Source organism: Phodopus roborovskii, unplaced genomic scaffold (assembly GCF_943737965.1).
Source record: "Phodopus roborovskii unplaced genomic scaffold, PHOROB, whole genome shotgun sequence".
Classification (NCBI taxonomy): domain Eukaryota; kingdom Metazoa; phylum Chordata; class Mammalia; order Rodentia; family Cricetidae; genus Phodopus; species Phodopus roborovskii.
In genome coordinates, this window is record NW_026126408.1 from 7,449,956 (window position 1) to 7,463,838 (window position 13,883).

The 13,883-nt window shown below is 40.2% G+C and overlaps 1 protein-coding gene across 1 annotated transcript in view; it reads left to right on the forward strand.

The window, feature by feature from the left end:
- The window catches only part of Ldah (lipid droplet associated hydrolase), a 49,038-nt gene that overhangs the window by 16,452 nt on the left and 18,703 nt on the right, over window positions 1-13,883 (forward strand). Inside the window, exon 4 of the mRNA XM_051181678.1 lies at window positions 894-1,063. Coding sequence (XP_051037635.1) covers window positions 894-1,063 — 170 coding nt within the window. The remainder of the gene's footprint in view (window positions 1-893; window positions 1,064-13,883) is intronic.

Genomic DNA, 13,883 nt, shown 5'->3' on the forward strand with positions numbered 1-13,883 from the left:
TCCCCAGGGAGATCCATGTGTCTGCCCTGCCCCCCCCCCCCAGAGCCCTTCTTGATACTTAGCATCTATGGGTCTGTGGGTTGTAGCATGATTTTCCTTTATTTAACAGCTAATGTCCACTTACTAGTGAGTACATACCTTGTTTGTGTTTTTGGGTCATTGAGCTTAAGCAAGTGTAGTTTTTAATTAGGTCTTGAAGAGGCTAGAAAAAGAGTTGGGACAGAAAAGCCTATTCAGGTCATGACTGTATGAGTTAAAATTGAGGTTTACATAAGTCATTAAGTTCTTTAAATATACACAGATTATTCAACATAGTCAAGCAGTATCATGTGTTTTCTTAGTTCACTGGATATGAGTCAGCTTAACACAATGGTTCCCAGTATGTACTCCTAGACTCAGCAGGTCTGCAACTCCTGGAAACTTAGAGAGGAGAACTCTTGGACCTCTACCCAGATGTACTATGTCAGGAACTCTGGGGTCAGGGCCCAGCTGTCTTTTAACAGGCCCTCCTGGGTATTCATTACATGGTCAAGTTCAAGAACCACCAGCCTCAACTAATAGGAGTTCATGGAATAGTTGAAAGTTCGTGGGCTTTGAGAATGGACCTGCATCTGAATCTCTGCTCCCCTACTTCATAAGTCTACAGCTGCCAGTCTTCTCATAAAATCTATGAGTTGTGATGTTTCAGATAATGCGGCCATCCACTTCTGTGGTGAGGGTGGATTTCTGTAATTTAAGTGTCTAATACTGCAGCTAGTGTGTTACAGGCTTAGGGAAATGGTAAGGTTTAACTCTTATTGCTTTAAGTCTGGGCATTTTTTTTTGTAGGTATTATTTGACTTAAATAAGCTTTTTTAGTTATTAATTACAGCATATTCATACTTTCTATTTAGAGACAAATGCTCAGGAAATTGAGGACGTCTATGGTCTGAATGGTCAAATAGAACACAAACTGGCCTTTCTGAGAGCTCATGTTCCAAAGGATGTGAAGCTGATACTCATTGGCCATTCCATAGGCTGCTATATTTCTCTTCGGCTCATGAAGCATGTTCCTGAGCTGCCCGTGAGTATGCCTTAGAAGATGACGATGGGTACCTGATTGTGCACTTGCAGAAACCCTCCTGTTTCCTTTGCTGTTTTGTAGGCAGAGGGAGGAGTGCAGGTGGCTGCCTTTTTCTTTGTGTTTTTATTTCCAAAGACCTGTGCCTAAGAAATTCTGTAATGTTCCAGTGAATAACAGTGGGAGAGATAGAGATTTTTCCAAATGCATGACTTGGGATCTAGGGTTCTCTGGCACTCTAGAGTTATTTTTGACTTGCTCTCACTTATAAAACAATATTTAAGAACAGTTACTGACAGTGGCATGGAACAGACTCTGTCTTTATTGAGAGAGTGTTTTGATAGTATCAGTGTACTGGAGAGATGGCTCAGGGGTTAAGAGCACTGACTGCTTTTCTAGAGGAGCTAAGTGTGAGTCTCATCACCCAAGGTGGTTCACACCCTCCTGTAAGTACAGTTAGGGATCCTATGCCCTTGCAAGCCTCCACAGGCCCTGCATGCAGATGGTACACTGATAGACTGCAGACAAACACCCAGAAAACAAAGTCAGAATGCATACATCTCCCAAAGATTGAAATAAGATTTTCCTGTCTCTTTTAAGAAGCAAAAGAGTGTGTCCTTGTCATCGTCATTGAGAGGTAAATGCATCTTTGTGGAACATGCTGAGTGATCATAGGTTTCTATTCTTGTATGGTGTGTAGTTGGCTGGTCCTTCTGAGACACAGATGCATCCTTTCTTCACAAATACTTTCTGTTTGTCTGTCTTTATGTTTGTTGTTATGGTGTTGGGGATGGATTCAGGACCTAGTGCATGATAGACCAGCACTATTCCACTGAGCTGGACCCACAGCCTCATAAACTAGACACATAGTGAGGCGTTGAAGTCACAGAGTCCAACTTAAAGTGACCACAAAAGGGAGCAAACTCTTTAAGAGCCTAAAGAGTGAGCTTGAACTCATGGATCAAGAAATGACCTGTGGAGTGGGTAGGATTTACAAGATAATTTATGTCTTCATTTGGTACACATGTGTACAAAACCACTTTTGTGCATCTCAAGGACAAACCAGGGGACAACACATGTTTCTGAGCTAAGGGCCTGGAGTCTCATGGATGAGACAGCTAAACAAGAGGAAGCACTATCCCTTCCCAGCAGCCCTGTCCATGAATTTGTTCCCTCCATGTGAGAAAATATCTCCAGCAGGGTCTTGGACCCACTAGGAATTTGACTCCTTTCCTGCCAGCTTGCTACATTCAGTGCTCAAACCAGCACTTGGAAAGAGTAAAACTATAGTCTCCCTGTTTTTAATACCAAAATGATTTTAATTTTCTCCTCTTGGAAATAAGAAAATACATTTTTATGTCTAAGTGTGAACTCAATAAATAGAAGATTATACTCTATTCATTGACTTCCTATTCTACTCAGCTATGGTTTTATCCTCCTAGATAAGGCATTTAGTTTGGAATGCAGCTTTCCCTTTGATGCCAGCCTTGGTGTGACTGACAACATCTTTCCTGTCCTTGAGATTCCTCTCACAATATATGTGGCTGCCATCTTTCTAGTGCACAGCCTACATGTAAGCTTCTAGTCACAGTCCCTGTGGGTTCTGGCTCTCACTGGTCACTTAGGCTTAAATATGTTTGGTTATTTTTCTGTCATTGAGTCTGGCCTCCATCAACAAATTGGAAGTAATTATATGTTCTTCAAGGATTTTGTGAGGAATTATGCAAACTATTAAGAGTGTTGCCTGGTATTCTAAAGTTCTGAGTACACATTACCTATTATTGTTGTTATGGAAATAACACTAGACTCATCTCAATCATTAGGTTAACTACTGTATTGGTTACCTACTGCTATGTATCAAATTCCCCAGACTAGTAGTGTAAAACAGTATTTATTTAGCATCTCAGTTTCTGGGCAGAAATCTGATCACAGCTTAACTAGGTCACAGACTGCAGAGCTTTCACTAGGTAGCAATCTTGTTTCTTCCCAGGATTGCAGTCTCCTGTGAACACTTGAATTAGGATGGAGAGATGGGAAAGGGTGGAAAGAGCTGGAGGAGGAAGTCAGAACCAGGAGCATAAGACAATGCATTTGTAAAGATAATGGTTAGAGTTTCAGAGAGCTGTGAAACTGTAGTTCCTCTTCTTTATGGGGCTGGAGAGATGGCTCATTGAATTAAGTGCCTGCTCCACAGGCATGAAGACCTTAGTTTGGATCTTCCATACCTACATAAAGCCCCAGCAGAGAAGGTAGATTACTGGAGCTTGCTATCACACCAACCTCAACAAATCATTGAGCTCCAGACTCAATGACAGTGTCTCAGAACCTAAGATGGAACACAGTTGAGGAAGACACCAACATCAATGTTTGTCCTCAACATGTACTTGTATACACATGCACACACATACATGCCCATATCTACACATACTTATGCTGCATACATGCAGTAGAAGAGACACACATGCTAGAGAATAATGTGTGTGACTGTACATACAAGGCACCTTTGGGGGAGGAAAAGGAGTCGTGTCTGCAGTTTTGTGTTTTCATTATTTAAGGACTTTATCTGAGGCTAGAATGCTTGTAGTTCTTGCAGAGGATTTGGGTTCAATTCCCAGAACTTCCATGGTAGATTCAGCAATCTGCACTTGGTAGGCACCAGGCAAATGTGTGGTATACATACATACCTATAGGCAGGCAAGCACTCATACAAATAAATAGACTTCTTTTTTTTTTTTTTTTTTTTTTTTTTTTAAGCTTTAGTTTCAATTATCTGCATTGTTGAAATTCCCTAGCACTCACTACATCCTGCCTCCCAACCATTAAACACCTGGGCCTGTTAATCTGGTGGTGTGATCCATGCTGACATGTTGAAATTTCACTGTCTCTAAGACAGCACAAAGCTTGCATGCCTGAAGTTCACATGACATGCTCCATTTGAGATGCACTTGACAATGGAGTGAATTTGTGGAAGCCAGAGTGTTGCAATCCTAATCATTTTGCCAAAAATAAGTGAGCTGTTATGTTTTTATAACATATGAAGTGTGATAATAAGAAACTTGTGTTTCCATCTCCTCTGTTACTTTTACTGGAAATTTTGATCCCATTAAGAGTTTGAGGGCATATTTGCAGTGGACTAGCTGGTTTGTTTGGTTTGCTTTGATTGAGCTCTCTGAAATATTTTTAATTATCGACAACTTTGTTTTTAAATCATTTGAAGAGACTTACTGCATAATGCCATATAATACTGTGTGACTTGTAATTTCATAAATTGCAAAATAATTGCCACTTTTAAAATCTGGAATCAAATTTTTCTGATTGCGTTTCTTGTATAGAAATATAGAAATAGTAGCTGATCAGATATTTTGAAAATGTTATTCAGAATGGTTATTTTTTTCTTTAAAGAATTAATGGAAGACTGATAAGTAGTGGTTTCCCTGACTTACCATGATAAACACAATTGTTTTTATTTATATTTTTTACACACAATTGTTTTTATATCCATAAGATCTTAGAGTGGAGATGAGCTTAATTAACAGTCATCTTCATTTTATATGTGATAAGTAAGAGAAACGGACCTGGTGAGGACTCAGCCTCATTTGGAGCGGAATCTTCAAATGGCATGCCCTTCTGTTGGCTATGTTTATAGAGAGGGTCCTTCAGCCTTTGGGTGATGGACTGTGGTGTGGGCCTACAGTGTGCATGACTACATTGATGGTAGCTAAAGGGATGGAGGCCTGCAGGTGCTCTGGAAGTTATGGGTAGCAATTTTTCCCTATTACCTAGACCTTGCTTTCTCAGGAGCAGCCCATTGCATGTTATGATGTTGCTTTCCAGTTGGACATCTCCATAAAGTCAAGATTAGGACCTGACCAGTCTATAGATGGAATTTTGAGGTGTTTTTAAGTAATTTCATATTTGGTGGTAGCATCCTCTGGGATGTAGCAGAAACTTCACAAATTTGTCTTGTGATATTTGCATTCCCTGGGGAAAGTGCATGATAGCTGACATCTGGCTTTTTCTGAACAGAATAAGTCTCTTTTAGAGCAGATAGCTTCAAATACATGATGTACAACATGCTTGGACTGGCCCTGTCAAGTCAGGAAAGCAGTGAGAACCACAGGGGCTGTGTTGTGTTCTGTTCATTAGTTAGGCTAACACAGGGACGGAAGAGGAGATGAGTCGTGTGTTTTAGGAGCTGTCGCAAAAACCCTGTCCCCAGATCTACTGATCACAAGTAAAGGAGGAAAGAACTGTATGGAAGGTAGAGCATTCTTCCTTTCCAGAACATCAAAACTGGAGTTTCTGAACAGAGCTCTCTCCCATGGCAGAGATTTGAACATGCATCTAGAAGAATTTCTCCCATGAGATTGAAAATGGGCATCACTGTGCAAGGTATGCAGTGAAACATGGTGGAAAAGAAAGAATTTGTGTTTGTCTCTGGGCCCCTGAAGACAGTAATAGCAGGCAGAATGTCCACTTGGCTTTGCAGTGTGATGCACTAAAGAGGTTGTTAGCTCCTGGACTAGTAGTGGGGGATAGACAAATATAGGTTGTCTAGAAGCCACTGAGGGCTCATGGGTCATGTCATACCTCATTTCTCAGTGACAGATAGGAAACAGGAAAGAAAATGCAGTGAAAGGCAAGCGAGCAGGGGATAGGCCTGTTTCCCAGTCCCAGATAACAACACTAAGTGCACTATACAGAGTATAATTCTTGGTGGAGATTAAAATAAAGAGGGTATGTATGTGTGTATACCAGAGGAATTGCTTCATTTGTTGTAGAAGGAAGAAAGATTGAAAGATGCAGAAAATACATTTGTCTCCAAGAGTGTCTCCCACAGTCCATAGGCATACCCTGTGATGTTGCAGTGGGTTGCTATTGTGGATGGGTAAAGCTCTAGGCTGTGCCAGTTGCACAGGCATAGGGCAGAAGCCCAAGTAAGAAGGCTTGTTTTCTGATTGTAATTCAATCCTCTGAGGATGGGCTGTCCCTATGTGGTTCTCTGAACAGTCTAACTCCAGATTGCACACTAATGGGTAGGCTGCTGACATGTTCTGGCATCATGGAGAGGATAGAAGTGGGTGGGCTGCATCATAAAGTGTCTTTTTTGAAGATGATACACTTCTCACTATCTAGGGCAAGTCACATGACCAGTGTTTGGTCTATGAGGCTGGGATGGCTAATGCTGTCCAGAGAGAAATGCCTTTATGAATGATAAAGCAGCACCTTAAAAAATAGAACAGTATTTATATTATAATATTGGTATTTATTATGTGACATTTGTTTCTCATTTTACACATGTGTGCAGCTATCTCAGATTGCATTCTGGAATGTATATCTAATTGTGAGTTAAGGTAAGAGTTTTGAAAAGGATTCATCCATACTAGCATAGCACAGAAGCTTCAAGAAGAGAAAGGAGGTCAGGAAAGGTGCAGTGATGTTGAGGTCTGAAGAGCCCTGGCTCCCTGTCAGTCATCCCTCAAAATGGAGTTGGTTTCCCTCTCCCCTTTGCATTTAGGCTGGACACCTGGCCTACTTTCAGCAAGGCACTGCAGTGACTTGAGTGAGGTTCTGGCACTTCCAAGGGCAGACCTCCAGGGTCTGGGAGCTTCTATTCCCTCCGTCTCAGTAGCCACTGCCATATAAAGGTGTAGCTACCCCGGTATTGCTTGGCACATGAGAGGGTCCCAAGGAACTTGGCAAAGCAGCCGTTTAGACCACTGAGTGCTGCATCAGTGGCCCAGCTGATACAGGAGCCACCCAGCCACCCAGCTGAGCCCTGCTGGAATTTCTCGACTGCAGAGTCCTGAGACAGAGAAGTATTCTACAGTACCAGATAGCTGAAATAACCTGGCAGTGGCTGATAGAAGGACACAGAAAGCTTCCCATTGCTGGAGTTAACAGTTGGAGGTTATCCTGGAGACTACATTGTTGGTGCAATAAGAGAAGGGAGCTGCGGAATGCGGAGTGGTAGATATTCATCTAGAAGCCGACCAATGAGGAGAAAAATTCAATTAGGAAATAAGGAACTGGTCGAGGGAACATACTTTTTAATTTTCCCTGTTTTGTTTTTACACACATGGGTGTTTTGCCGGCATGTGCATCTGTGTATCAAGTGCATGTAGTATTAGGGGACCAGAAGAGGCAGGCGTCATTTCTGCTAGGACTGCAGTGACAGTCCCGTGTGAGCCTCCATATGTGCTGGCAGTCTAACCCAGGTCCTCTGCAAGAGCAGCTAGCACTCTTAACCACCGAGCCCTCTCCCCAGCTCCTTTTACTTAACTAAGATGTTGACTGCTGTTTCTTAAATACTTGAGTTCTTCAAGGACATAGGGAGGTTTAAAGGGAAGGTGGACATTTGCTCTGCAGGGAGTTTGGGGAGAATCTGGAGGGTTCGGAGCGTGTGTGAATTTGTCAAGTAGAAGGTATAAGAAGGTGGCAGTGAGGCACAGCTAAGGGCAAACATTAAACTACAAACAGGATCAGACTTGTAGAATTGAGATGGGCCTGTGGGACAGTACAGTGCAGCATACCGAATTCTACAGAAGCAGTGCTGTCATTGACACTTTTCTCCATGTGACTCACTAGTGAATCCTGGTGTGTCAAAACACAGCGGTCAGGTATTCAACCATGAATACTCTGCTTGGGAAAGACTTCCGTGCTAGAAAACAGTAAATCTCTCCTGGGGAAAGTCTGTATTAAATATACTATACTGCTGTTTTCCAGTGGCTTAACTATGCTCTCCCTCATTATATATCTGTCTTTGAATATTTTTACATTTTAATTCATGTCATGTATGTGAATGTGTGTGGTTTCACATGCCAGCACTGCACACATGTGGCCGTCAGAGGGCAGCCTGGGATCGATACACTGCTTGCACTGCGTGGGTCTCAGGGATAGAACTTGGGTCCTCATGCTGGGCAGCAGGTGCCTTTTACTCACTGAGGAAACTTGCCAGATCCAGTATGGATTTGTTTATGTTGTGCAAACACATTGTCTTCTCTGAATCTCTCAGACTACTTCCTTGACAACTGGACACATGGAAAATTTCAACTTTTCAACTTCAGCCATTGTTAGCTATCTGCATATTTTTGCAAATCCCAAAACTGCTTTCAAAGTGGAAAGTTTATGTGGTCTTTTTTTTTCTTCATCTTTTTTTAACTCAAAAGTATTTAATATATTTTTCTCAAATTTTGCAAAAATAATCACCTTTGGGCTAAAACTAAGCATGGAAAATTTTACCACAAAGGCTAATTGTTTGGAAAGCTGCAAGAAAGTGAAATGGGGTTTATAGTAGAATATTCTTGAAGTGTGTCAGCACCCAGTGCTCTTTCTAATATTCGTCAACCAGGGCTTCTGAGCTCACAGATCTTAGCATACACTGTCAAGTGTAGATAGTTTCCCTCATCCCTCCAGCACTTGGTGAGCTGTGCTTTAAAGGACAGAAAGGACACGAGAAGTGGCTTCTGGCTGAGCACATCTACTGTTTACCAACTGTTTGTGATGCCACTTTCTGGTCCAGGAATAATAATTTTTATTTCTGAAAACATCTAGTACCTTGAATTTTACCTTTAGAATCTTTGAAGTTTTGAAATGTTTCATTATAAGAAAGTACAATTAGCACTTGGTAATGGAGGCCCACACTTTTAATCCCAGTACTTGGAAGGCAAAGATAGGCGAATCCTTGTGGATTTAAGGCCAACCTGGTCTACAGAGCAAATTTCCGGACATGTAGAGCCACATAGAGAAACCATGTCTCAAGAAAATAAAAGAAGAAAAATAAGTAAAATTAGCAATTAACAAAAGAAGTTTCTTTTTCTCTTTCACTCAATGTTAGGTTACTGTATGTTTCACTGAGATAGCGTAGTGCTGAATATCCTTGGTCTTTGTGTGTGTGTGTGTGTGTGTGTGTGTGTGTGTGTGTGTGTGTGTGTGTATCTTAGGACAGAGTCTTAATCTAAAGTCCAGGCTTCCTGGAACTCACTATATAACTCAGCTTGGCCTCACACTGACACTCACAGCAGTCCTCCTGCCTCAATACCCTGAATATGGAAATTACAATATGATCTTCTCAATCTAGTTCTGAATCTACCTTTAAGGTCCTTAAATTTCCTCAGCCAATGCCTAATTTCCTTTCTTACACAAAGGTAATTGGATCCTGTGTAGCAGATGGCTGACTTCATTACCACACCTGAGAATCTTAGTGCTTTGAGGCAAGAGGAACCCTGTTAGTGTGAGCTAACATAGTGATGAGTTCCAGGCAACCTGAGCTTTAGAGTGAGACCCTGTTTCAAAACAAAATAAACAGGCATATTCATCTGCAAACCATCTCAGCTAATAGCAGTATATGTGCTTGTAGAGGCCAAGGAATAAATGAAAAACTTTTCTTCATTGATAATTGTACATTTTTATTATGAAAATTTTGAAAGTCATATTTATAGAAATTAAGGTACTTGAAAGTTTCAGAAATAAAATAATTATGTAATGAATCTATGAAACTCATCTGTAGTAGTATAGCTACTAATATTTAGTTGTTTTCATGAGTATCAAGTTAATTTTTTAGTGTTTATGGTGGTTCATCCTTTTATTCATTTTTTGTCTATATTAATAAATGGATAAAATCTTGTGTGTTGATTGTCGTTATATACAGAATTTCTTCTTTTTAATTCATTTTTTAGTGTAAATTAGAACAGAATCTTATTTTACATACCAATTTCAGTTCCTTCCCCTCTCGTCCTCCCATTCCCTCCTCCCCCCATCACCCCATTCTACCTACTGTGCACTCCTCAGGGAGGGTGAGACCTCCCATGGGGGGTCATCGAAGTCTCACATCATTTGGGGTAGGCTCTCCCCCTTGTATCTAGGCTGGGAGAGTATCCCTCTATGTGGAGTGGGCTCCCAAAGCCCATTCATGCACTAGGGATAAATACTGGTTCCACTGCCAGTGGCCTCATAAACTGCCCAAGATCCCAACTGACACCCAAGGTCAGGGGTCCTGGTTCAGTCTTATGCTGGTTCCCCAGCTCTCATATGGGTCCCTGAGCTCCCATTTGCTCAGATCAGGTGTTTCTGGGTGTTTCCCCAGCATGGTCTTGATCCCTTTGCTCATCACTCCTCCCTCTCTACAACTGATTTCCAGGAGTTTCAGCTCAGTGTTTAACTGTGGGTGTCTGCTTCTGCTTCCCTTAGCCACTGGATGAAGGTCCTAGGATTGTGTTTAAGGTAGTTATTAGTCTAATTATCAGGGAAAGGCAGTTAAGGTAGCCTCTCCATATTGCTTAGCTTCTTAGTTGGGGTCACCCTTGTGGATCCCTGGAGATTTCCCTTGTGCCAGATTTCTTGTTAAGCCCATAATGGCTCCCTCTATTAAGGTATCTCTTTTCTTCTATGTTCTTCCTGCCACCTGACCTTCCTGATCCCTCATGAAGTTAATGGTTCTCCACAGGCAGAACATGCCTGTGCCATCTACCAAGTACTGGTGGTGACAAATGGGCTTTGGTCTTATCATGTTTTTGCGAGGCAATGGGACATTCAGAGCAAATATTAGAACTTCCTTCTTGTTTTGGTCCATTCCTATGATTTCAGAGTGCACTTCAATTCTCAATTTGTTTCGATATAGATCAACCAAATATAACCCTGTGGTTGCTCGTGTGTGTTTAGTTTCCCTTGCTGCATGAAGTTTTCTTTTAACATGGGTCACAGTAAAGGACCATTTGTAAAAATAATGGATTGCTTCCTGTTTCTGCCAGCTGATTTGATCAGCCCAGAGTTCCTTAAGGACTGTGGGTTACACAACTAGTGTGGAATCTGTGATGCTTTCAGTTTGGTAGTGACTGAATTAACCATTTCTAGTCTCTTCTCTCTGAGGACGATGTAGTGAACATAGGCCTCTGATTGTGAAGTCAATGAACTTGAAACTGAAATGAGCAATGAGTTTCCAAACAAGACTCAGTTATCAGATATCTTGGAAACCAGATTGTTTTCATTAATTGATTGCACTGGTTAGCTAAAGGCTTACCAGGAAAGGTAAAAGAATCATTTCCAGTGTCACCATTTGCAATGCTTGTGGTGTGTGCTGTCTTGTCTACCTGTGTTCAGAATACAGTGGGGTATGCTTTGGTTTTACTCTTCTAAATAAGAAGAGCAATGGTGTGAATGCAGGTAGGTAGTCCTCTACATGCTTAGTTTATAAAGATTTATTTCATTGTTTATTATGTGTGAATGTGCCTGTGTGGTTATGTGCATGTGGGTACAGGTGCCTGTTGAGGTCAGACGAAGGTATCAGATCCCCTGGAGCTGGAATTAGAAACAGTTGTGAGCCACCTGATGTGGGCGCTGGAAATTAAACTCAGGTCCTTCTGAGAAAGCAACAAGTGTTCTTTTCACTGCCAGTCCATCTCTCTACCCCCTCTTCTCATTTCTTAATCAAATTACTTGTTTTCTTGTTTTGATTCCTCACCTGCTTTGGATATTTATCACCGGTAAGAAATACGATTCATAAATATTATCTCCTGCTCTATAGATCATCTCTCCACTTATCAGCTGTTCCCCTTACTACACAGAGCTCGTTTTTCTATGTCAATACAATGAGATTTTATTGCTCTTGTGCTATAATATAATGTTAAATAAGAATGATAATACACCTCTCCAATAGTTCTTTTATTATTCAGGTTTGTTTAAATTAATCTGGGTTTCTTAATTTTTGGTATAAAATTGAAAATTGTCTTTTTAATGTCTATAAAGAATTGTATTGGAATTTTGATGGGAATTGCCTTGAATTTCTATGTTGCTTTTTCATAGAATGGTAATATTTCCTATGTTAATCCTACCTACCCATGAGCATGAGGGATCTTTACATCTTCTGATGTTTTCTTTAATTTATTCAAAAATGAAGTTTTTGGTCATACAAGTCTTTCAGGTGCTTGGCTAGAGTTACCTGAAGACATTTTATATTACTTGTGGTTATTGTGAAGGGTGGCATTTCCCTGATTTATTTCTCAGTTCATTTCTTATTTGTATATTGGAATGCCACTAAATTTTTTTTTTCCCCACAGAGCTCTTGAGTTAGATATAATCCTATGACTTTGTGTTTTGCTTTGGTTGCCTGTGCCTTTAGAATCATATCTGAGAACTCCTTGTGCAGATCAACTTCGTGGAGATTTTTCCCTCACTTTTTCTTCTAATAGTTTTGTTGTTTTAGGTCTTACAGTTAAACCTTCAATGCGTTTTTTGATTTTTTAGTTTCCAATGCGATGAGGATTTAATTTTATTGCTCTGCATATGGGTTTGCAGTTGTCCCAACTCCATTTACTAAAGCGTCTCTGTCCTTTCCACAGAGTGTGTTCTTGATATCTGTCTTTTAAAAATCAAGTATGTGGAGGGATCTTTTTTTTAGTTTTCATTGTACATGATGTTAAATTTCATAAGGACATTTTCATACAAGTGCATACTGTACACTGGCCATACTATAATTGGCCGATTATCCTCTATGCCATTATCATCCTGTTTTGATTACTATAGTCTTGTAGTGTATTTTGAAGTCAATTGATGCGATGCCTCCATCTTTGTTATTTTTCTTAAAAATTGGTTTGAATATTTGATGTCTTCGGTGACTCTGTACACAGTTCAGCTTTTTTAACAGTGAAAAACACCTTTGTAACCTTGGTGGAAATTGCATTGAGTCTGTAATTGGCCCTAGGTAGTGTGGACATCTTCATGGTACTCTTCTAATTCTTGGTCATGGGATAGCTTTTAATCATTCATGTCTTCAGTTTCTTCAGCATTTCACACATCTGAGTATACATGTCTTTGGATAAATTACTTCTCTTAAAAAATACTGTTTGAAATTATGTTATGTGATGGGGTAGGGGAGGAGTTACACATGTTTGCAGAACCAGCAGAGACCAGAAGACATTGTATATCTCTTGAGGGTTGAGTTGCTTGTAAGGCACCTGACATGGATGCTGGGAGCTGAACTCTGGTTCTCTGGAAGAGTAGTACATTCTTTAAACTGCTGTACCATGTCTCCAGCCCTATTGAATAAACTCATTCTTAAATAAAAAGTGGAATTGTTTCCCTGATATCCTTTAGGGAAAAGTTTGTTGCTGCGATATAGAAACATTATCAATTTTCGTTAGTGTTGATTTTCTTATCCTGCAACTTTATAAAGCAGTGTTTTAGTTCTGAAAGATTTTCAGTGTGCCATTAGGATTTCCCTTAAGCATCGTACTGTCCACAATAGAAAACACCATCCTTCTGATTTATATACCTTCTATCTCTTGAACCTAATTGCTTTAGTAAGGATCCTGAGTACTGTTGTCTTCTTCCTGATGGGGAAAGCTTCCAACTCCCTGTCATGGACTGTTATGTTAGCATCAGGGATATCATATACAGCTGTGTTGAGGTACATTCCTTCTACCTAATTCATTGTGAAATTTTATTATGAAAGGATATTACATTTTTGTTAGATGATTTTTTTCTGCACTATTGCCATGACTGTATAGTTTTTAGTTTCCACTCTTGGAGTGTGATCTGTTGCATTTATAGATTCACATTACCTTTATTATTACCTATTAAAATGTGATGAGAAAGATAAAGAAATATGGAGAAAGCTGAAAGGGGACAGGGAAAACGGATTTGGGTACCTGGGGTTCATACCTAAAATATTAACTGTAACTTTAGATGAAAATGTATTCTAACTAAATTATGACATTGTATATAGGAAAATTCCAACCATATCTTGTATAGAAATATATAAGATAAAAGAATAGGAAAAGTCTTATCATAAAATTCTTGCCAGGAAAAGGCTGTTCTAGCTGTGTAA